Source organism: Stegostoma tigrinum, chromosome 4 (genome assembly GCF_030684315.1).
Source record: "Stegostoma tigrinum isolate sSteTig4 chromosome 4, sSteTig4.hap1, whole genome shotgun sequence".
NCBI classification, from domain to species: domain Eukaryota; kingdom Metazoa; phylum Chordata; class Chondrichthyes; order Orectolobiformes; family Stegostomatidae; genus Stegostoma; species Stegostoma tigrinum.
This window is the reverse complement of record NC_081357.1, coordinates 13,431,909-13,456,155: the sequence shown is the minus strand read 5'-3', so window position 1 is coordinate 13,456,155 and position 24,247 is coordinate 13,431,909. Positions and strand designations below refer to the sequence as shown.

Genomic DNA, 24,247 nt, shown 5'->3' with positions numbered 1-24,247 from the left:
ACAAGTTATTAGTGAGAGTGCGCCTGGACTGTTATGAAACTGAAAGCCATTGTCCACACATCAATCTTTCAGCCACATCTGCAACTCCTTGACTTTATACCTCCCAAGGCCAGTTATCCCCGTGGGTCAGGTAGACAGTGGGCCAAATACCCTCCATTAATGCAGGATTATTGTCTGAAATGGAAGACCATTACTGTTAATCATCAGTATTTCCACGGAGTGATTTCACTGAAATGTGGAAGGCTGTATCTTATATTAAAGCTAGGACGGGATGAGTGACCTGGATTTCCCTCAGAGTAAAAATTGAACATGAGTCTGTGTGTTGTGATTCATCACCCTCTTTATTTCACAGCGAGAAATATTCCCAGCAATTAGAAAAACACAGACAAACACTGGCTCGAAGACAATGGCTTCTTCCCTCCACATGGGAAACCTGTGAATAAACCGCCTGTTAACAGGAATGATACTGAAATAGATCATTTCTTCAATCACACAGTCGGTCAGCCTATATTGTGGGTGTGAGGAGCTCCTGCTGAGAGAGAAAGGTAGGAGTTAATAGGAGCACTTGGGCAGGAGCATTATCAGTTGATGGTTCATTGTCATGGATTCAGAGATTTTCTATAAGGGATGCAGAGATGTGCTGTGGATTTTCCATGAGAAATTCAGATTGTGTGTATTAGATCTGTGTTGAGGTCCTCTGGTCTGGCTCAAGGAAACTGCCTTCGGAAAATGTGCAAGAAAGGAATCTGTTTCACGAGGTTCCTAGAACAGTGTGCTAAGCATTAGCTGTAGAGAGGCTTTCAGAAAATAGCTGTGGTGACAAGAGTTGAAGTAGACTGGGAAATTAAAGTTGAAGTGTTGAAGCTGCGAGGGAGTTTTGTGTGCATGATCAAGTTAAACTGACTGAAGCGAAAACATCAAAGTGCTTTCTGAGAAAACAGATACAGTTCAAAGAATGTCAGGTGTTCAGGAATAGATGGAAAAGCAAACCCAGCTGCCCTGATTCCACCTTAAACATAACAAAGTGTGAAGCTGGATGAACACAGCAGGCCAAGCAGCATCTCAGGGCCACAAAAGCTGACGTTTCGGGCCTTGGCCCTTCATCAGAGAGGGGAATGGGGAGAGGGTTCTGGAATAAATAGGGAGAGAGGGGGACGTGGACCGAAGATGGAGAGAAAAGAAGATAGGTGGAGAGGAGAGTATAGGTGGGGAGGGATGGAGGGGATAGGTCAGTCCAGGGAAGACAATCTTCCTTTTTGGTTTGTGTTTAATGTTTCCCTCTCACCAAAAGGTTATTCCCTGCCAAGAACTTTCCACACAGAGGCCAAATCCCAACAGTAAGCTATTCCGTTCTTGGATAAGGAGACCACAATAATGCACCCTCCTCCAGGTTAAAGCCAATATGTACTTCACACATGATTAAAGTAGTTTAAGACAGAGCTGAGCACATTTTACTTTTATACGTCTGTAAAGGTAACAGAACGTCACAGAAAAGAAATCATTTGGAAGTTTTAGCAAAAGCTATTTCCATTAGCCCACTTCTGCTGTAGAAATTAAGAGCAAAAAATCTTGGCTCAAAGGGTTGGTTGTCCTCTTCCAAGTCCTTCAGGAATTCAAGCACATGTTCTTCATATTGTTTATCCTCCAGTTTCCCATCCACTGCCCTGCAACAGGATTGTGAACACAGACATTTAATTCACATTCCTCATGACAAAACCTGCCTGGTTCAGAATAGATTAACTGGACACTATGAAGAGATTATTCGGGACAGTGAGGACCCCCCACCAGCTCAGTCCCAACTCTGATAATGTAATCGATAACCGAGAAGAACGGGCAGGTACATGGCAGGTGGGATTTCGGACAGAGTGAGGTGAGAGGGAAGGGATGTTGGGTATCATTCCAGACTGAGCGGCACAGTTCTGAAGAGTGTGCGGGAACAGGGGGATCTGAGGAGCACTGATCATTGAAGGAAGCAGCACACATTGAGAAAGCTTGGGGAACATTGAGCTTCACAACTAGAGATATTGAGTACAAATGGAGGGAAGCCATGCTGAGCCTTTGTTAGCCACTGTTTCGGTCACAGCTTGAGAACTGTGTGAGGTGATGATCACCCCCACTTTAGGAAAGATGTGTGGGTCCTTGTAAGGGTGCACAGGCGTCTTACTGGAATGGCTCAAGGGATGGGAGATTTTAGCAGCAGGTTCAGGTTGGAGAAGCTGGGCAAGTTTATCCGTGGACGTTGGTTGGAGCTGGACCAGATTATGACATGAGTTAGTTAAGGTCGACAAGGAAAAGCAGATCCCACTGACTAATGGGACAATAATGTGAGGGAACAGCTTTTGAAGGAAGATTTTGAAAAATCTTTATTCATGGGCCTTGTGCATCGTCAGCGACAGGAGTATTTAGTACCCATCCCTAATTGGCCCTTGTGAAGCTCGCTGCCTTCTAGACGACATCTGTCTATGTGGTGTAGGATCACACAATCCCGCGAGGAACGGTGTTCCAGAAAAGTGATCACGAAAATCTGAAAGAGCAGTGCCACATTTCTAATTCAGGATGGTGAGTGGCTTGGGAGTGAACTTGCAGGTGTTGGTGACCCCATGTATCTGCTGCCCTTGTCCTTCCAGGTGAGAGGGGTCATGGGTTTGGAAGGTGCTAAGGAGCATAAACAGGAAGTGCTGGAGAAACTCAGCAGGTATGGCAGCATCTATGGAGAGAAGAACAAAGTTAACATTTGAAGTCCAGTTACCCCTCATCACAGATTATTTCTTCACAGATGCTGTCAGTCCTGCTGAGTTTCTCCAGCACTTCCTGTTTCTGGAACATGTTTCCAGCATTAAAGCTCTTTGTTCTTATTTGCTGTCTAAGGATTCTCGGTGAATTCCTGCAGTGTATCTTGCAGATACTAAACACTGCTGCTACTGAGTGTCAATGGCGGAGAGAGTGGTTGCTTGTGGATGTGATGCTAAACAAGCAAAAGGACTGTGGATGCTGCAAATCAGAAACAAAATCAGAAATTGCTAGAACAGCTCAGCAGGCCTGGTAGTCTCTGTGGAGAGAGATCAGAGTTCACGTTTCGAGTTGAATGCCCCTTCCTTCGAACACACCCCATGATGTTAACGTTGATTCCTCTCCACAGATGCTGCTGGACCTGCTGAGATTTTCCAGCACTTTATGTTTTTATCCTCACTCTACCATTACTATTGAGTCAGGGGCCAACCCTGGCTCAATGGAGAGTGTGTAGGAGGACATGCCAGGAGCTGCAACAGGCACACTTGAAGATGAGGTGTCCACATGGCGAAGCTACAGATCAGGGCTATTTGCATGGTAAACAGATAGGCAGCAAGTGAAAGGCAGAGCTAAGGGATCCCTCAGCTGAAAGTTCAGATCTCAGCTCTGTAGCCCTGCCCCATCCAGTCGTGAATGGTGGTGGACAATTCAACAACTCACTGGAGGAGGAGGCTACACAGATATCAGTGATGGAAGAGACCACCGCATGAACGCACAATATAAGGCTGAAGCATGCGCAGCGATCATAGGCCTGAAGAGCTGAGCGGATGATCCATCTGGGCCTGCTCCAGATCTCCCCAGCATGACAGATGCTCATCTTCAGCCAATGTGATTCCACCGTCGTGATAGCAAGAAATGGTCAGGGGGCACTGGACACTGCAAAGGCTATGCTCCCTGACAACACCCAAACAGTGGTACTGAAGACTTATGCTCATGAACCTGCCGCTCCCCTTGCCATGCCCTTCCAGTACAGACGCCACACCGCTACCTCTTCTCCTTTCCTTCCTATTCCTGAACAACTTATTTAACACCCAGCCTTGCTCTGCCTTGAGCCTGATCTCTATCACTGCTACAACATCACAATTCCACATTATAACCTGCATTTGTAACTCCCCAGCCTCATTCCCAATTTACTATGGATGCACATTCTCTCTGTTTTGAGCTTCCTTGCTTTCCTCCCTTAATCCGAGTTCACTTATTAACTGAAGGGTCATACCAGACTCTAAGTGTGAGCTTACTCTCTCCACAGGCGCGAGCAGAGCTGCTGAGTTATTCTGTTTACCCGTCATCAGCCTGCTTCCATACATTCTCACATATCTCTGGTGTCGGTGGGATGTGAAGTGTGGCCTAAGGTTGGGACGCTACCACCACACCACAAGAGTCCTCTGCGCGGTTCAACAGTCTCTCAGCAACCAGACTCACCTGACAAAGTACCAACCAGCAGATATGTTTCCAAATTTAACCTTTGGATCTGTAGGTGCAGGAAAACTCTTGACTTGAGGAACTACATTCACAAAGACATCATGGTTCTGTAAAATTATTCCATTTTCGATGTATCCGCTAATTCCCCAAGGGGCAGTGACAGGAACAATTGTTTCTGTAAATAAAAGACATTTTACTCGGAGATCGTTGAAGGCATTAATTACAGTGAGTCAGAGGTTGAAGGTGATGGGGACAGGGGGACTTTGCTGAAATGGGGAAAACACTGATGGACCTGACTGCACAACATCCTCACAGGGTGACACAGCGTTAGGGGAGGCTTTTTATTTGATTGCACACTGGTAGGGCACGGGAGTCATTGACTGGGTCAGCATTTATTGCCCTCTCCCTAGTTGCTCTTGAGAAGGTGGTGGTCAGCTGCCCTCTTGACCCGCTGTAGCCTGTGTGCTGCCCCTGCATTGGCACTTTGGTCATTACACTGACCTGCTCCTTTCACCCCTACCCGCAGGTTTTCCCTCCTCGTGGGAACTTTTATCTTTTGAATGTTGGGACTGAATTTGCTACTATCACCATTTCAGACAGTACTTTCCAGATCACAGTGCCGCAGTCTGACCAAACCGTAGCTCGCTTTGCTCTCTCATGTGTGTGTGAGAGAGAGAGAGAGAGAGAGAGACAGAACTGGCAGCAGTTTCACCTGAGTTTTATTCTATTCATTCACAGGATGAGGGCATCGTTGTCTCAGCATCAACTAGCTGAGCTAACCGGCCCCCTTATCAACAGTAAATTGTTTTAACAAATGTTCCCTCTGGTCTTTTTAGCCAATCACTTAAATTCACATCCTCTGATTATTAACACCCTGCCACTGGAAATAATTTCTCCTCCTTCATCCTTGGTGGATTTGAAAATCACTCTCAAATTATAGACTCTCTCCAGTGTGAAAGCAGGCCATTCAGCCCATTGAGTACAGATTGACCCTCCGAGGAACATCCCATCCAGACCCACCCGCTACCCTATCCCCGTAACCCTGCATTTCCCGCGGCTAACCCACCTAGCCTCCACATCCCTGGATACGGGCAATTTAGCACGGCCAATCCACCCCAACCTGCACATCTTCATGACTGTGGCCGGATACCTGAGCAGACCTACACAGGCACGGTCCGCACGGACAGTCGACCGTGGGTGGAATCAAACCCGGGTCCCTCGCACTATGAGACAGCAGTGCTAACCACTGAGCCGCCATAGAATAGTAGAATCTCTGCAGTGTGGAAGCAGGCCATTCAGCCCATCGGTTTCACCGTGCCTGTGGGTCTTGCTCTGAGATGCTCTTTGGCTCTGACTACGACGGAGGCTGTTTGCAGCCAGCGCTGAGCTGGAGTCACGATGAACCCTCTCTGACTTTTATGTTGTGAATTCTCGACATCTCACCCGATGGCCCACGTCAGTCAGATCCCCCACCCCCGCCCCCAGCCCCCGACCCCTCCAGAAGATTCTCCTCACTGGGTTTGAAGTAATCCTCCCACTTCCCAGGTTGTTGGGCTGTAGAACTTGCGTTTATCAAAATTGGATCTGAATTGACAATGTGATCAAGCAACCCTCTGGGGTTCACATTAGCAAATTGCCTGGGCAATGTGCCAGTCCGTGTCGAAGGTTTCAAGCAAGTTAGTGAATAAAGGATCGTTTTACATTCCGTTGTAATGTAAAGAAATACATAATGTACCTTCAGCATTGTGAAAAGCTGCATAACTGAGAAGCGTTTTCAATCCGATCTCCTCTGCTTCCTGCAGACCCATTCCATCAACCTTTGTTTCAATCCATTGGACGTGTTTATATTGCATCTCTTTATAATTCTAAAGTAAGGAGAGAAATTTTGTTGTCATGTGAGAAAACTCAACTGTCACCGAAATACACCTGTTGAGAGAACTGTCCTAGTTTTTTGGACAGTGAACTAAAATGGGGAAAAGATACTCCCTGAGAGAAAGGAAACACTGTAAGTTTTTCCCTCCCTACCCACATCTGCTTTCTGGAGGGACCACTCTCTCCATAACTCCCTTGTCTGCTCCACACTCCCGGCTAGCCCCACCACCCCTGGCACCTTTCCCTGCAACTGCAGGAGGTGTGACACCTGCCACTCCACCAACCCCCCCACCCCCATTCCAGGGCCCAAGAAGACCTTCCATATCGGGCAGCACCGTGGCTCAGTGGTTTATGTTGCTGCCTCACAGCTCCAGGGACCTGGGTTCGATTCCAGCCTTGGGCTACTGTCTGTGTGGAGTTTGCAAAGTCTTCCTGTGTCTGCATGGGTTTCCTCTGGATTCCTCCCGCAGTCCAGGCGAGGGAAATTGGCTGGAGGGATGTATGGATTAGGTGGGTTATAGGGGGGTGGGTCTGGGCGGGATGCTGTGGGGTTCGGTGTGGACTTGTTGGGCTGAAGTGCCTGTTTCCACACTGCAGGGATTCTATAATTCTATCACACAGATGTGATATGGTATACTGTGACCTCCTCAAAAACAGGGAAACTGAGCAGAGGCTTGGGGACTACTTTGTGGAATATCTGCACTTAGCTCATGACAAAGAACTGCACCTCCCCGTCACAAACCATTTCAAATCCCCCTCCCACTCTTTAGACGACATACCCATCCTGGGCCTCCTGCAGTGCCGCAATGATGCCGCCCGAAGGTTGCAGGAACAGCAACTCATATTCCGCTTGGGAACCCTGCAGCCCAATGGTATCAATGTGCATTTCACAAGCTTCAAAATCTCCCCTCCCCCTACTGCATCACCAAACGAGCCCAGCTCGTCCCTGCCTCCCCAACCTGTTCTTCCTCTCACCTATCTCTTCCTCCCACCTCAAGCCCCACCCCCATTTCCTACCTCCTAACCTCATCCCGCCCCCTTGACCTGTTCATGCTCCCCGGACTGACCTATCCCCTGCCTACCTCCCCACCTATCCTCTCCTCTCCACCTATCTTCTCCTCTGTCCATCTTCTATCCGCCTCCCCCTCTCTCCCAATTTATTTCAGGATCTCCTTGCCCTCCCCCATTTCTGAAGAAGGGTCTGGACCCGAAATGTTAGTTTTCCTGCTCCTCTGTTGCTGCTTGACCCGCTGTGTTCATCCAAATCTAAACCTTGTTATCTCACTGTATGAAGACAGTTGCAGTTTAAGAAATGAGTTAGTGAACACAACGTGAGTTCGAAATTGCGTGTTGCTTTATTTGAGCAGTGAGGATGAATTCCAAAACAAAAAAATCAACTCTGCCTGTGTTTTATCAGGGCAATTTTTCCCAGTGACAATCTTTTCATAGAAGATCATAGAATCCCTACAGTGTGGAAACAGGCCCTTCAGCCCAACAAGTCCACACCGACCCTCAGAGCACCCACCCAAACCCGTCCCCCTATTAGCCATCCAATCTGCACACCCCTGAACACTCTGGGCAATTTAGCACATCCAACCCACCGAACCTGCACATCTTTGGACTGTGGGAGGAAACCGGAGCACCCGGAGGAATCCGACACTGACACGGGGACAATGCGCAAACTCCACACAGACAGTCGCCTGAGGGTGGGATTGAACCTGGCTCCCTGGCCCTGTGAGGCAGCAGTGCTAACCACTGAGCCACTGTCTTTTTAAAGACTTTTTACTCAGCATCTGTTGTAATAGACTCAGGAGGGTTCAGCACAGTAAGAAGCATTTGACTGGTTCCTGAACAAGGAATTAGCCATTAACACCAAAGGCTACTGAGATAGCTCCCTTTGTAACAACCAACGAGTGATATCAATGTTGAGTTATGCCATTTGGGATTAAAAAAATGTCCCAGCCACTTTCGAAATACTGAGAAATCAAGTCACAGCTGAAGTACCTAACTGTGCAGTTTATTTAGAGAATACAGCAACACATAGGAAGAACCTACACGGCAATTTGAGGATGTCTTTAAGCAATTGCAGTTTGATGACTTGACAATTCGTCTGGCCAAAAGTGAATTCCTAACAGCTTTTGTGCTCCTGAGATGCTGCTTGGCCTGCTGTGTTCATCCAGCCTCACATTGAGCTTTTGTGCTCCTGAGATGCTGCTTGGCCTGCTGTGTTCATCCAGCTTCACATTTTATCATCTTGGAATTCTCCAGCATCTGCAGTTCCCATTATCCCAAAAGCAAGGCTGACTTACTCGGGCATAACAAATGACAAGGACAAGTATTGCCAAGCACAGGAAAACTGAACACTGTGATTGCATTCTCCGTTCTTTAAACTAAATGGGAAATCCTAAACTGTGGATTATACAGAAACTTGCATTGACCTTTAGCACAGTAACTATTACTCTAACAGATTTGTTTGCAAAACAGAATGACAAGTAGTGTTTGAGAAAAAGATAAAAAACTAAACATTTCTCCTCGACATTCATTGGTATTGCTGTTGCTGAATCCACCAGAGTTCTGGGTTTTACTGTTGATCTGGACGAGCCAAATCAATGCTCTAGGGACAAGAGAAATTCAGAGGTGAGGAATTCTACAGTGAATAACAGGTCTCCTTCCTTCCCCATGCTGGTCTACCATCTGCAAGGCACAACGCAGGAGTGTGAGTGACGATTTTGACTTTCCCGCTCCAACAACACTCACGAAGCTTGACACTATCTCGGAAAATGCAAACCATTTGATCCTTGTGCCTTTCTTCTCCCCATCCCCCTTTTCTGATGAAGGGTCTAGGCCCGAAACGTCAGCTTTTGTGCTCCTGAGATGCTGCTTGGCCTGCTGTGTTCAACCAGCCCCACACTTTGTTATCTTGGGTTCTCCAGCATCTGCAGTTCCCGCCCTCTCTGATTCTTGTGCCTGTTCACCTTCATCAACACTCACTCTCTTCTCCATCAATGTCTCATGGTAGTTGCGTGGACCAACATCACCATTTAATGTCCCTCAAAACTCAAGAATTACTGCAGTGAATATTCAAGGCAAGTGCATTCTTTGCTCAAAAAGCAGAGCAAAACCGCATACAGGACTGTAGTCTCGTCAAAGCAACCTGTCGCAATGCAGCAAGACCTTCCCCTTCTTGCTCCTCAGCTCTTTCAATAAAGGCTTCTATTCAATATTCCTTGTTTAAAAACATATTTTTTCAGACGATGTCGGTGACATTGGCGAGCCCTTCAGTTGTTGCTTATCCCTAATCCTTTGATCTGAGTGATTTGCCAGGCCACTTTGGAGAACACTTGGGAATCGTGCACATTACTGTGGCCAGCTCAGCTAAACATAGCAGATTTCCTGTTCTACAGAATATTGCATTAATTGTTCATACTTCCGTGGTCACCATAGCTGAGATTTTCCAACCCGATTCCAGCGACCATTGTGGGATTTGAACACATGTCCCCAAAATCATGACATCAAAGTAAAGTACCGCAGGCGCTAGAAATCTAAAATAAAAAGCCAAAGTGCCAGACAAACTCAGCAGGCCTGGCAGCGTCTGCAGAAAACGAGTCAATGTTTTGAGTGCAGGAGAAATAAAGTCATGTCAGACTAAAATCACCAAGTTTGTTTCTCTCTGCACAAGTGCTGTCAGGTCCGGTGAGTTTCTCCAGCATTTTCAATGTTTATTTCTCCAAAGCATCAGCTTGTGTGTCCGGATTATTGATCATGATGCCATCATCTCCCCTGTCCTGACTATCTATTGTGCCTTAAAACTGACTTGCTGAGCTTAATGTCCTGGGACAGCCAAATATCCCAGAACAGCAACACGGCAAACTATTTTTGCACCGATGGAAACAATTCTGATTACATTCTTTCATGAAAGTAAATAACATTACGATATTCCCACTTTATACTCCATCTGCCCAAGTGTTGCCCATTCACAACCTTTCGAGATATCTTGGCAGATCCTTATGGTCCTCTTCGCAGCTTAAATCCCCAGCTGGCTTCATATCATCAACAAACATAAGTCCTCTCACACAGATGGTAAATAGCTGAGGTCCCACCACTGATCCATGTCAAACTCCTCCAGATTACAGCCGGCCAACTCCTGTTTAGCTTTACTCTTTGCCTATTCCCTCTTTAAATCCCAGCTGCCCAGGTTCCCTGAACAATCTTGTTCTTGGATTTGCCCATGTCATTTGTTCCAACATGGCTCCATTAGATTCTACTCCCTCTGCACTAACTTCTCCAGCCTTTTAGCTGGAAACAGGGGCAAGCAACAAAACCTTCAGATTGCTCAATAGAGCCTGCACAGAATGTTATCTCCCTGTCTGAAACAAACCCATCACATAAGGGGGTGTTCTTTCTCACCCTGAACATGCAGGCTGTATTCCTCCACAGTCTGCTGGCCACAGTCTGTCTGCCCCGAACCCTGCTGCCCTTGTTCTCTATGACTGATGTCACATTAACCTGCCTGTCGTTCCTTGTTTTCGCTCTCGCTACAGTCTTGAACACCAATGTTACAAATTGTCACATTCTAAGCTGCTGGCACTGTTAGAGAATTCGGGCAATATAGAAGATCACACACCGTTGCATCCAGTAATCCGACAGTCAACATCCTTCAGGATCCTACACTGCAGGGCACCAAGTGTGAGGAATTTATCAGTATTTAACCATGAAGATTTTCTCACATTTAATCTCTTACATTGATTACTTTTATTCTAAAGCACCTTTTCATCTCTGACTTTCCATTATTCATGTTTCAAAACTAATTCAGTGTGAAGACAGATTCAAAGAATGTGTTTTATCTCTCTGCCCCTTCACTCTTCCCTGTCATTTTACTGTCTTTGCTTCTCAGCTTTAATGTCTTTTCTGGTTGTGGGATCTCTCATAATATGTAAATTCCTATCTGGTATGTTCCGAAAGTCTACTACTCCCTTTTTGTATCAATATTATGTCAGCATTTGCTGTAATCGATATCTTTCCAAAATCCACATTGACTGGAATTGTCAGAAACATCCCTTCCTTAATCCAGTAATTAATTTGGTAAGACACCAGTCGATCAATTTTCCCACACAATTTGCGTTTTTCAATGCAATATGATGGCCACACAAAGGAATAATTTGCTCTCGACACCTTTTTCTGCCCACGAACCTATCCATGGTGACCCCAACATGGTCAGAGAGCAGTATCTCACAGCTGCCTGTACCTGCTGTATACAACGTGCTGTATCGGCCTGACTTTGCCGTTGCCCAGGAGTGGGGATGGGGGAGTGGGAAGGTTCCACTCAATGCCAGACTTTGCCTCTTCCATCTAAACATCAGGACCTTCAGCCTGTGATCAGATGCTTTTGAGAAATGGGGTTAGGTTGGGTGAAGACACAAGCACGAGGAGAGCTCCCTGATCCTTGTGTTGACCTCACCATCACCGTCTCTCTGAGCACACATCCCCCTCCCTTCATCCGCTGCTGGGGATGGAAGCTCTGATATTCTTACTGCACAAGCTGGCAGTGGGAGGCCGGGCAGGCTTGGCAGCTCACAGAGAAAGTGTTAACGAGCCCCGAGGAGTAATTTCAGGTCAGTCACATGTTAAAGGGGTTTGGGATGTGCACTGTTGGTGCACTGCAGGTTCTGGCCTAAAAACCTCATTAAATAATTTCCACTGGCACAAACACGACAGAACAAAGTAAACTCTCAACTATACTGACCTTGTCCTGAATGACTTGTACTGGCTCTGGACAGTCTATCCCATCACAGAGATTGATCGCCTTTTGTTCTAAATCCTCTGCAGCAATTTGATGCCCAAAGAGCACCAACACAGTTAAGAGGATCCTCAGCATCTCAGCGTTCTCTCAGATCACTGTTGAACACACTGACTGACTCTCAGCACCTTCAGGTAGATCTGCAGATTGAGCACACAGCTACATCTTTATACACTGCCTGATGAAGGTGATTATGAATAGAGTTTAGCCTCAGGGTGGAAGAGCATGTGATGGGGAAACGCTCCAGCTGATTAACTATGGAAAATATTCTTTGTTCCAACATTGGTATGGATTCAGAAACTATTACTCCACTGTGTGTGGGTTCATGGGAAATCTGAAACCTGGGAAACATGTTTTTGAATTGCACTGACCCTTCCTCTCCACTGGTTAAAGTTTCCAGTGAATGGCATAACTATGGTCTCAATTTGTTTCTAACTATTTCAATGGATCATGGGCTATGAGGAAAAGGCAGGAGAATGGGGTTGAGAAACATATCAGCCATGGCGGAGTAGACGCGATGAGCTGAATGGCCGAGTTCAGCTCTTTTATCCAAAGATGTGCAGGCTAAATGGGTTGGCCATGCTAAATTGCCACACAGTGTCCAGGGATATTGGTCAGATGGGATAGACAAGGTAAGGGCGGGGTTTACGGGGATAGGGTGAGGGGTTAGGTCTGGGTGATATACTCTTCAGAAGATTGGTTCTGACTTGATCGTCCAGTTGGCCCCTTTCCATTCTGCAGGGATTCTGTGATTCTCTGTTTTATGGTCTTACAATTTATATTAATTACATTGAACAAAAAGTAGAATATGTTGTTCTGAGGAAGAGACACCTGACCTGAAGCATTAACTCTGATATTTTTCTTCACAGATGCTGCCAGACCTGCTGAGCTTTTCCAGCAACTTCTGCTTTTCTTCCTGATTTACAGCATCTGCAGTCTTTTTTCGGTTTCTATGCAGTATTCGTATGAGCTGATGATACAAATATAGTCGGGAAGGCAAAGTGGGTGGAAAGTATGGCCATATGAATGCAGCTCCAAAAGATGGAGGATCAGAATTTGCTCAAATTCTTGAGAATACTCACTTTTCAAGCACTTCCAAATTCAACTGAAGATGTTTCCCTTTGGAGCTTCTGACCTCGCTGGATTTACCTCCGTGTGTAGTCATTCTTGCTCTGAACAGAATAAGTAATACGTCAGGAACCTCAACTTATACAACCCCTTCATTTCCCCCAACCCTGCCCCCGTCCCATCCAATGCCTTTTGTCAATCATGGTTGAGTTGTAGCTATTTAATGATGTCCTACAAGAACTAAACAATCCCATGGCTTCTCTTGCACATCTACAGACCTTGGCAGTCTCTTGTGCCCGTTTGACTGGAGGGAAGTTGCCATTTTTGTTTGGGACATCTTTAAAACCAACTGTTTCCATCAAAGTGAGGACGTGCAGGAAAGCCCTCTGTATTCCCAAACAGCTCCCGAGGTGATCAGAACACTGTTCAGAGATGAGATCACCGTACTGCTTCGTAAACTTCATGTAACTTCCCTACTAAGTGCTTGAAATAGCACCGTTTATCAATGCATTTCTTAGTCCCAATTTCAGAAACAAGTAAGCAGGATTGGAGGTTTCTTTTTGGATCAGAGACCCAAGTGATTGAAGGCAATTTCTGGTTTTCCCATTCGCCAGCACTTTGTCTCAGAAGATAACTCATGTCCTGGCTGGTCCTGGGTGTCTTTGGAAATTAAAAGCAAGCTGCCAGCAGAAAGACTTAGAGATAATAGGAACTGCAGATACTGGAGAATCTGAGATAACAAGGTGTCGAGCTGGATGAACACAGCGGGCCAAGCAGCATCTTAGGAGCAGGAAAGCTGACATTTTGGGCTTAGATGCTTCTTCGGAAATGGAGGAGGGGTAGAGGGTCCTGAAATAAATAGGAAGAGAGGGAGAGGCAGATCGAAGATGGATAGAGGAGAAGATAGGTGAAGAGGAGACAGACAAGTCAAAGAGGCGTGGATGGAGCCAGTAAAGGTGAGTGTAGGTGGGGCGATAGGGAGAAGATAGGTGAGTCCAGGGAGGACAGACGGGTCAAGAGGGAGGTATGAGTTTAGTAGGTAGGAAATAGGGGTGCAGCTTGATGTGGGACGAGAGGATAGATGAGAGGAAGAACAGATTAGGGAAGCAGAGACGAGCTGGACTGGTTTTGGGATGCGATGGGGGAGGGGAGATTTTGAAGCTTGTGAAATCGTCCAACTCCCACAGCTACCTAGAATACACCTCCTCCCATCCAACTCCCTGCTAAAATGCCATCCCCTATTCCTAATTCCTTTGCCTCTGCCGCATCTGCTCCCAGGATGAGGCAGTCGACTCCCATACATCTCATATGTCCTCGTTTTTCAAGGACCGCAACTCCGCCCCCAGCAGTGGTCGGGAACGCCCTTGACCATGTCTGCCGCATTTCCTGCAACTCATACCTCACACCCTGTCCCCACAAAAACAACCAAAAGAGAATCACCCTCGTCCTCACAGACCACCCCTCCAACCTCAGAACCAACGCATCATCCTCCGACACATCTGCCATCTGTAATCCGACCCCATCACCAAAGGCATTTTTCCATCCCCCCCCTTGTGTGCTTTCTGCAGGGACCACTCTCTGCGTGACTCCCTTGTCCGCTCCACACTCCCCTCCAGCCCACCACATCCGGCACTTTTCCCTGCAACCGCAGGAAGTGCTACACTTGCCCCCACACCTCCTCCCTCACCCCTATCCCAGGCACCAAGATGACTTCCCACATCAAGCAGATGTTCACCTGCACCTCTGCCAATGTGGTATACTGCATCCGCTGTATCCATTGTGGCCACCTCGACATCGGGGAAACCAAGAGGAGACTTGGGGACCGCTTTGCGGAACACCTCCGCTCGCTTTGCAGTAAACAACTGCGCCTCCCCGTCACAAACCATTTTAACTCCCCCTCGCATTCCTCAGACAACATGTCCATCCTGGGCCTCCTGCAATGCCACAACGATGCCACCCGAAGGTTGCAGGAACAGCAACTCATATTCCGCTTGGGAACCCTGCAGCCCAATGGTATCAATGTGGATTTCACCAGCTAAAATATCTCCCCTCCCACTACTGCATCCCAAAATGAGCCCAGCTCACCCTGCTTCCCTAATCTTTTCTTCCTCTCACCTATCCCCTCTTCCTACCCCACCCTCACCCCCATTTCCTATTTACTATCCTCATCCTGCCCCCTTGACCTGTCTGTCCTTTCTGGATTGACCTATCTCCTCCCTACCTCCCCACTGACACTCACCTTTACTGGCTCCATCTCTGCCTCTTTGACTTGTCTGTCTCCTCTCCACTATCTTCCCCTCCATCTATCTTCCATCCGCCTCCCCAGCCTCCGTGTTTATTTCAGAATCCTCTCCCCCCCCCCCATTTCTGATGAAGCATCTGGGCCCGAAACGTCAGCTTCCCTGCTCCTAAGATGCTGCTTGTCCGGCTGTGTTCATCCAGCAGAAAGAGTGAACTCATTGCTGCTCTGACACAGAGGGTGGGGCCCAAGTCATCGATTGCTCTTGTTGTAATTTTACTTTGTCTGGGAAAACTGCTGGAATCTGCTGTCCATTTCAAACTGACCTTTTGAATTTGATCATCCTTTCTTTGATTTTGCAATGTGTCTTCACCTGTCTCCAATGCCATTCAGTATTGTTCTGCCTCACAGCCAAAGCATTCATCTCTCACCTTTGTATTGTCCATACCTCTCGAAAACATCTTTCCAAAGCTGAGCTCGGTATGATGTTTGCCAAACAATAGATTATCTATATTTTGAGAACAACCTGAGGTTGTAATGCATGCAACTTGTTTTATTAGAAGAGGAAAAAAAACACAATTCATTTCATTTCCAAAGATTTGAAATTCATTGTTCAAACAATTTTGAATTTTTCATGTTGTGTGAACAACACCCGAATTTTCATCGAGTCCTCTTTAACTATCGGCTGAGCTCTGGCCTTGGTGCAGTGTAGGGCAGTGGGTAGCTGTGATTCATTATACGGGGTGTCCCTGTCTCCTGCCCATTTCTCAGCTGTTTCTACCCTATCCTCATTCATACAAGATGCAGCTACTGACTCACAGATTCTCCTTGTACTAGTGTTAACTCATCTACACCATTGTAAATACAAAGTGGTGATGAACATTTCTCCCTTCTGGTTTTTATCGTTCTTCCGAACCATCGACTAACTGATTCATCAAGGATCGTCCCTTACAGACAATATCCTAGACACCACCATCACCATCCCTTCATATATCCTTTCCCACTGGCAGGACAGATCCAGCAGAAGTAGCATCACAGTGACATACGTTCGCAAGGCAGTAGCCTGGGAGTCCTCAGCTTTGCTTTCGGACCCCATGCAGCCTCACGGCTTCAGGATAAACATAGGCAAAGAGTTCACCCACCGATTACCACGTACTGTCCTCCATTGGCGGATGAATCGGGGCTCCTGCCTGTTGAGCAGGTCCTTGGAGGAAGCACTGAGGGGAGCAAGGGTGAAAAATATCTTATTGGTGAGGGGTTTCAATGTTCACCATCAAGAGTGGCTCAGCAGCAGCACTACTGATTGAGCTGGTCAAGCACTGAAGGACATAGCTGTTCGACTGGGGTGTCTGCGGCAGGTGGTGATGGAACCAGAAATCAAAACATTGCTGCAGTGTGGAAACAGGCCCTTCGGCCCAGCAAGTCCACACCAACCCACTGACCATGCCCCCCCACCAGACCCACCCCTCTGTAGCCCACTTAACTTACACACCCCTGAACACTGTGGGCAATTTAGCACGGCCAATGCACCAAGCCTGCCCATCTTTGCACTGTGGGAGGAAACCGGGGCACCCGGAGGAAACCCACACAGACACGCAGAGAATGTGCAAACTCCACACTGACAGTTGCCAGAGGGTGGAATCGAACTCAGGTACCTAGTGTTGTGAGGCAGCAGTGCTAATCACTGAGCCACCGTGCGACTCCCAACAAGAGGGATGTTCACTATTGATTGTACAGTGTTCCGCACCATTCGTGACTCCTCGGATACTGAGGCAGTCCATGCACAATGCAACAAGATCTGGGCAATACGAGATAACAACGCGTGAAGCTGGATGAGCACAGCAGGACAAGCAGCATCTGAAGAGCACAAAAGCTGACATTTCTGGCCGAGCCCCTGCATCAGAAAAGGGGGATGGGGAGAGGATTCTGAAATAAATAGGGAGAGATGGGGAGGCGGATCGAAGATGGATAGAGGAGAAGATAGGTGGAGAGGAGACAGACAAGTTACAGGGGCTGGTACGAAGGCCGTAGAGGTGAGTACAGGTGGGGAGGTAGGCAGGGGATAGGTCAGTCCGGGGAGGATGGACAGGTCAAGGGGGCGGGATGGGGCTAGTAGGTAGGTAACGGAGGTGCGGCTTGAGGTGGGAGGAGGGGATAGGTGAGAGGAAGAACAGGTTCGGGAGGCAGGGTTGAGCTGGGCTGGTTTTGGGATGCACGGCGGGGAGGGGAGATTTTGAAGCATGTGAAATCCACATTGATACCATTGGGCTGCAGGGTTCCCAAGCGGAATATGAGTTGCTGTTCCTGCAACCTTCAGGTGGCATCATTATGGCACTGCAGGAGGACCAGGATGGACATGCCATCTGAGGAATGGGAGTGGGAGTTGAAATGGATCACGACTGGGAGGTGCAGTTGTTTATTGCAAACCAAGCATAGGTGTTCTGCAAAGCGGTCCCCAAGCCTCCGCTTGGTTTCCCCAATGTGGAGGAAGCCACAACAGGTACAGCGGATGCAGCATACCATATTGACAAATGTGCAGGTGAACATCCAGACCCCCTCCAATGCCAGCACTCTTTTTCTTAGATATGAGGCCCAAACTGCTCACAACATTTCCAAGTGTGGCCTGACCTGAGCATTAGACAGACCCAACAGTACATCCCTGCCCTTGCACTCTCGTCCTGAAATGAGTGCTAACATTTTATTTGCCTTCCTAACTACCAACTAATCCGGCCCGTTAACCTTTAAACAATCCTGATCTCGGATGCCAATGTCCTTTTTTGATTCAGATTTCCAAAGACTTTCACTGTTTACAAAATGGTCTACACCTCCCCCCTTCCTCCCAAAGTGCATAATCTCTCACTTTACAAAATGTTGTGTTCTATCTGCCACTTCTTTGCCCACTCTCCGACCCTGTGCCAGTCATTCTGCAGCCTCGCTGCTTCTTCAATGCTACCTGTCCTTCCAGCTGTCTTTGTGTCATTTGCAAACTTAACAACAATACCCTCAGTTCCATCACCCGGTCAGAAATATATAACGTGAACAATTGTGATCCCTGTGGAAGTCCACCGGCCTGGCTGCCAACCTGAAAAGCAGTCCTTTATGCCCAACCTCTGCCTTCTGCCAGTCAGTCAAACCCTTACCAATGCCACGAGCCTTGCCCCTAACACCGTGGGCTCTTAATTTGTGGAGCAGCCTTCTGTGCAGCATCTCGTCAAAGTAGATCCAGGAAATGGAAATTGACGCCCCCCCCGCCAAACCCCGGCAACCCCCGTTTGTCCTTTGTCCAACTGAGTCTTTACCGCCTCAAAGAATTCCAACAGGTTTGTCAGGCATGACCTCCCCTTGAAGAAGCTGTGTTGACTCAGCCCTATTTTATCCTGCACTTTGAATTAATCTCATTGTCAATGATGGGCCCTAAATTCTTATGAATGACTGAGGTCCTGCTAACTTAGCTACAGTTTCCTGTCTCCTGCCTCCCTCCCTTCCTCAACAGGGTGTTACAGTTGCCATTTTCCAATCCACTGGGACGCTCCCTAACTCCAGAGATTCCTGAAACATCACACCAATGCCTCCACAAACTCCTCAGTGAGCTCCTTCAGAACGCAGAGTGTAGTCCATCTGGTCTGAATGTTTTATCTACCTTCAGACCTTCCAGCTTCCCCAACACCTTCTCCTTCATTTGTAGGAACTGCAGATGCTGGAGAATCTGAGATAACCCAGTGTAGAGCTGGATGAACACAGCAGGCCAAACAGCATCAGAGGAGCAGAAAGACTGACGTTTCAGGCCGAGACCCAACCTTCTCCTTCGTGATGGCACACTCCACTCACCTCTCCCCTGAGTCTACTGAAGTTTTGCTGTGCTGCTTGCGTCCTCCACTCTGAAAGTGATGCAAAGTACCTGTTTAGTTCCTCCACCATCTCTTTGTTCTCGATTACTACTTCCCCAGCTTCAATTCCCAGCGGTTTAATGTCTCCTCTTGCCTCTCTGTTGCCTTTTATATATCTAACAAAACTCTTGCAATCTGCTTCTTTAACACTTTCTAGCTTTTTCGCCATATTTTATCTCTTCCCTTCGTCTGGCATTTGTCATCATCCTCAGCTGGTTTTTAATGGTTTCCATGTCCTCTGGCTTCCCATTAGTCTTCACCACTTTGCCTGGTTTCTCTTTTAATTTTATGCTGCCCCTGACTTCCCATTATTCCTTTAGCATATTTCATCTTCCTTGGGATGAATGTCTGCCGGGTCTCCTGCATTATCGAGAGAAACTCCTGCCATCGTGCTGTCTTCGTGCTGGTCCCATGAATGAATTTTTTTTAAACTTTTAAATTATCTGCTCCCTTCTCATAATGCCACATAACTCACTTAACCCAGCTGAACACATTTATTGATCACAATTGTTTCTTCCCCCAGGGAATTGGTGAAGGGGTAACCTATGTTCAGAACCATTTTTCGATGTATTCCCTGTGCAGGTGCTATTTTGAGACAATGAGACAGAAACTCCTCTCTGAGATCTGTCAGCAATACCTGTCATAATTTTTCATTTTAATTCAAAGTGCAGCTAAAGGGAAGACTTTAATATTTTGAAAGTTTTCTCCTTGGTAAAAGTGGCAGAATAGAGTTAGGAACTGCTCTGGGCTGTCCCTTCATTCCGACCCTCTAAACTGTCCGAGTGCCACTCCAGCTTCCACTCCCATCTCATCGCCACTCCCCGCTTCAGGCTTCTCTTCCCCTTCCCCAGTTGTAATCTCTCCCAGACATTTCCCCGGACCACATTCCTGATACCAGGGGCCATTCCCTCCACTCTCAGGTGGTATCCTCATGCTGTGTGGTATCACTGTCCCACCTACCATCCACCTCCTGGCTCCTGCTTGGCTCAGGTTTTACCACAAGATTTGTCACTGTTCCAGGGAGTAAAGAGCCTGGGGAGAATTCCAGGTACATTTTGTGTCTCAAACCTTCATTTAGTCAAATTCAGGGATTTGGATGGTCAGGTGCAGATGAAGTCACTTTAGGTTTGCAAATGATGTTTTTCTCCATCTCTCATGATTCAACATTAAAATGTTCCATCGCCTTGGAGATGTTGTTGAGAAAAGGGACCAATTGGTGAATTCTGCATCTCTTAGTGCATGTAATAAAATTAGCTCAATACCTCGCTCATAAACAGCCATGTTGTAAAGGTTGGTCAAATCTGAACTTCCCAATATTCACCGAAGGAAGGACAGACCCAAAATGCAGACCCAAAGCTAAATTCCAATTGTCCATTCGTGCATTTACAGGGTCTGTATTTCAGAGCAATGGGTGGAGATGATGTTTATCTTTCGAAGGGGTTTGGGCCCTCTGTCACCGAACTAAAGCTCTTTACCGCAAAACAATAACCTGCCAAATTTTATTCTTTATGTCCTGATCGTGGGCGGCAAGCATACTGTGTGCCTCTTTCATCAGCTTACCCTGTTATGTTCCCCTTTAGGGAATCATGGTCCTGTGTGCCTGGATGCATCTGGATGTTCATACTTCTAAAGTTCTGCCATTTACTGTTTTCCTTCTTGCAGCTGCAGAACTTCTATAATGCAGTGCCCCACATTTGTCCGGATTAAATTCAATCTGCGATTTCTGCACCCGTGTCTCCAGCCTATCTATACCCTGCTGCATTCTCTGGCAATCCTCCTCAATATCCACAGTACACATACGTACTAATCAGACCAATTTTGGAAGTTGCCAAAAGATAATAATGTGGATATTAAATGGAAGTCAGCTTTGATTGAATGCTGGGGAATGTTGAGTGAGGTTGGGATTGGTGTTTCAGATCGGGGAAGTCAATGATACTCATTTCCTGACAACGAAATGTGAAGTTTCATCCATATCGCCAACTGTGCCTGACTAACGTGTTATTGGATGTGCCCCAAATCTCTCCTTTGATGGACAAAGAGGAATTGAACAGTCAGCTGAAATATTATGCTTGGAAATGGAATTGGGTTTTAATATAATTTCTTAAAGCAGGAATTCTCCCTCTCTGTAAAACATGCCTCGGATTTTCCCACAGGACTCAGAAACAAACACAATCGTCAAATTGATTGTTATCCTTCCATCCGTAAGAGACGATGGGAAAGCAGCCGCAGCATTTTGCTGAGATCAAGTATATCTGCTGCCCTCCTAATGCCTGACCAAGCTGATTCTGGAAAGCGTCATCAGCAAACAACCCCTGATGGGTTGTCTTTCTGACACAAAGCGCCAGCAAACCGTGAGCTCCTGACAGGGCTCAGTTTGAATGAAATGTGCCCTTAGGACAGAAGGCAGAAAACTTCATGACAGAAATCAGCCATCTCTTAATCAGCTCCTGTTCCTGCAATTATTATCCTGAGGAGGACAGAGAGAGTGAAGCAAAGTTCCACCTTAATGTTCCCTCCACTCTGTGAATTCGCTGTTTGATTTTCAACACTTCCAGCTGGTTAGAGTCATCAAGCTGCAAAACATGGAAACAAATCCTTCGGTCCAACTTGAACATGCCTACCAGATATCCTAAACTGATTTCGTCCCATTCGCCACCATTTGACCTCTATCCCTCTGACCTCTTCCTCTTCATGTTCCCATCCAGATGCCTTTTTAAATGTTGTCATTTTACCAGCCTCCACCACTTTCTCTGGCAGCTCATTCCGTACACACACCACCCTCTGCATGGAAAAGCTGCCCCTTAAGTCCTTGTTAAATCTTTCCCCTCTCACCTTCAGCCCATGCCCTCTAATTTTGGATGCCCCCACCCTGGGAAGAGACCTCATATATTCACCTGATCCATGCCCCTCAAGATTTTCATCGGTCCTCTTTAACTATCGGCTGAGCTCTGGCCTTGGTGCAGTGTAGGGCAGTGGGTAGCTCTGATTCATTATACGGGGTGTCCCTGTCTCCTACCCATTTCTCAGCTGTTTCTACCTTATCCTCATTTATACCTGATGCAGCGACTGACTCACAGATTCTCCTTGTATTAGTGTTAACTCATCTACACCATTGTAAATACAAAGTGGTGATGAACATTTCTCCCTTCTGGTTTTTATTATTCTCCCAAACCAACCACAAACTGATTCATCAGGGGGGCTGCCCTCTGGGTTGAACCCGTCCCTCAGCATTCCCTTTGGCAAGTTTGATTGTTTGTATGCTCTACACCCGGTGATGGGGCCCTCTGACATTCAATCAAATTTCACAGCCTTTTCCTCATTCACCTCCCTGGCTACATTTGTAAAAGTCCCCGAACAGTATTTTCCCCTCGGAGACAGTAGAAACTGCCGATACTGGAGTCTGAGAGAACAAGGTGTGGGGCTGGAGGAACACAGCAGGCCAGGCAGGATCGGAGAAGCAGGAAAGCTGACGTTTCGGGTCGGGACCCTGCTTCAGTACTTTCCCCTTTTCAATGTGATTATAGCCCCCGGCAGAGGCAGTGAGACAGTGACTCCAATTGTGAGATCTGGCAGCACAAACCGAACATGATTTAACATTTTGCTTTGGCGAAGCCTGGCCTCATGATAAAATTTTAATGTTTAGAAGATTCCTGCTGGGCAAAAATCCCCGGAATTGACTATTCAACCACTCCAGATTGCCCCTTCATTCCCAACCTCTCGTCTGCCCAAGTGTCAGTCCAGCTCCCGCTCCCATCTCTTCGCCACTCCCTGCTTCAGGCTTCTCTTCCCCTTCCCCAGTTGTAATCTCTCCCGGGCCTCTCCCTGGACCACATTCCTGATTCCAGGGGCCATTCCCTCCACTCTCAGGTGGTATCCTCATGCCGTGTGGTAACACTGTCCCACCCACCATCCACCTCCTGGCTCCTGCTTGGCTCAGGTTTTACCACAAGATTTGTCACTGTTCCAGGGAGTAAAGAGCCTGGGGAGAATTCCAGGTACATTTTGTGTCTCAAATCTCCATTTAGACAAATTCAGGAATTTGGATGGTCAGGTGCGGATGAAGTCACTTTAGGTTTCCAAATGATGTTTTTCTTCATCTCTCATGATTCAACATTAAAATGTTCCATCGCCATGGAGACGTTGTTGAGGAAAGAGGCCAACTGGTGAATTCTGCATCTCTGAGTGCATGTAATAAAATTAGCTCAATACCTCGCTCATAAACAGCCATGTTGTAAAGGTTGGTCAAATCTGAACTACCCAATATTCACTAAAGGAAGGACAGACCCAAAAAGCAGACCCGAAGCTAAATTCCAATTGTCCATTCGTGCATTTACAGGGTCTGTATTTCAGAGCAATGGGTGGAGATGATGTTTATCTTTAGAAGGAGTTCAAGTGCGCTTCATTCTGATCAAAAAATTAATGAAGCTATAAAAAACGTGAACAGAAACATACTTGGTTGGGCCATTTCTCATTGCTGTCACACAGTATTTCCTATTGCCTCCTGGGCTGTGGGAGATTCTGATAAGATTGGTGTTTGGTGCCTATTTCTTCATGCCCGAAGATAGTGGTGAGCCCTCTGTTTGAGTCACTGTGGTATTGGGACACCAGGATACTTAAAGTGGCAGTTCCAGAATTTGAAGCCAGTGATGGGGACATAATGGACTGTGATGTCTCAGAGGGGAGCATGGACATGATGGCATTCCCATCTACTGGCTGCACTTAGAATGAATCATGGAATCCCTACAGTGTGGAAAAAGGCCCTTCGGCCCAACAAGTCCACACCGACCCTTGGAGCATTCCATCCAGACGCATCCCCCTAAAACACACCTAATCTACACATGCCTGCACACTATGGGACAATATAGCATGGCCAATCCACCTCATGTGCACATCTTTGGACTGTGGGAGGAAACCGAGCACCTGAAGGAAACTCACGCAGACATGGAGAATGTGCAATATCCACACAGACAGCTGCCCGAGGGTGGATTCAAACCTGGGTCCCTGGCGCTGTGAGGCAGCAGTGCGAATCACTGATCCACTGAGCCACCGTGCCACACCTCTTATCCTTTGTGTGTGAAGATTGTGGAATGAGGATAAGTAGCTGAAGAAATCACAGCACCTCACTGCAGTCCATCCTGTAGCAAGAACAATCTGTCAATACAATGCACCAAT

General features: G+C 47.1%; 1 protein-coding gene across 1 annotated transcript; it reads right to left on the bottom strand.

The window, feature by feature from the left end:
- Nucleotides 1–322: 322 nt before the first annotated feature.
- LOC132209528 (uncharacterized) lies at nt 323–12,026 on the bottom strand. The gene is made up of 4 exons (XM_059645166.1): nt 11,828–12,026; nt 5,948–6,077; nt 4,213–4,387; nt 323–1,664 (listed from the first exon to the last, which is right to left on the bottom strand). The coding sequence occupies exons 1-4, from the start codon at nt 11,957–11,959 to the stop codon at nt 1,499–1,501; spliced, it is 603 nt and encodes a 200-aa protein (XP_059501149.1). The 5' UTR covers nt 11,960–12,026; the 3' UTR covers nt 323–1,498.
- Nucleotides 12,027–24,247: the final 12,221 nt, after the last annotated feature.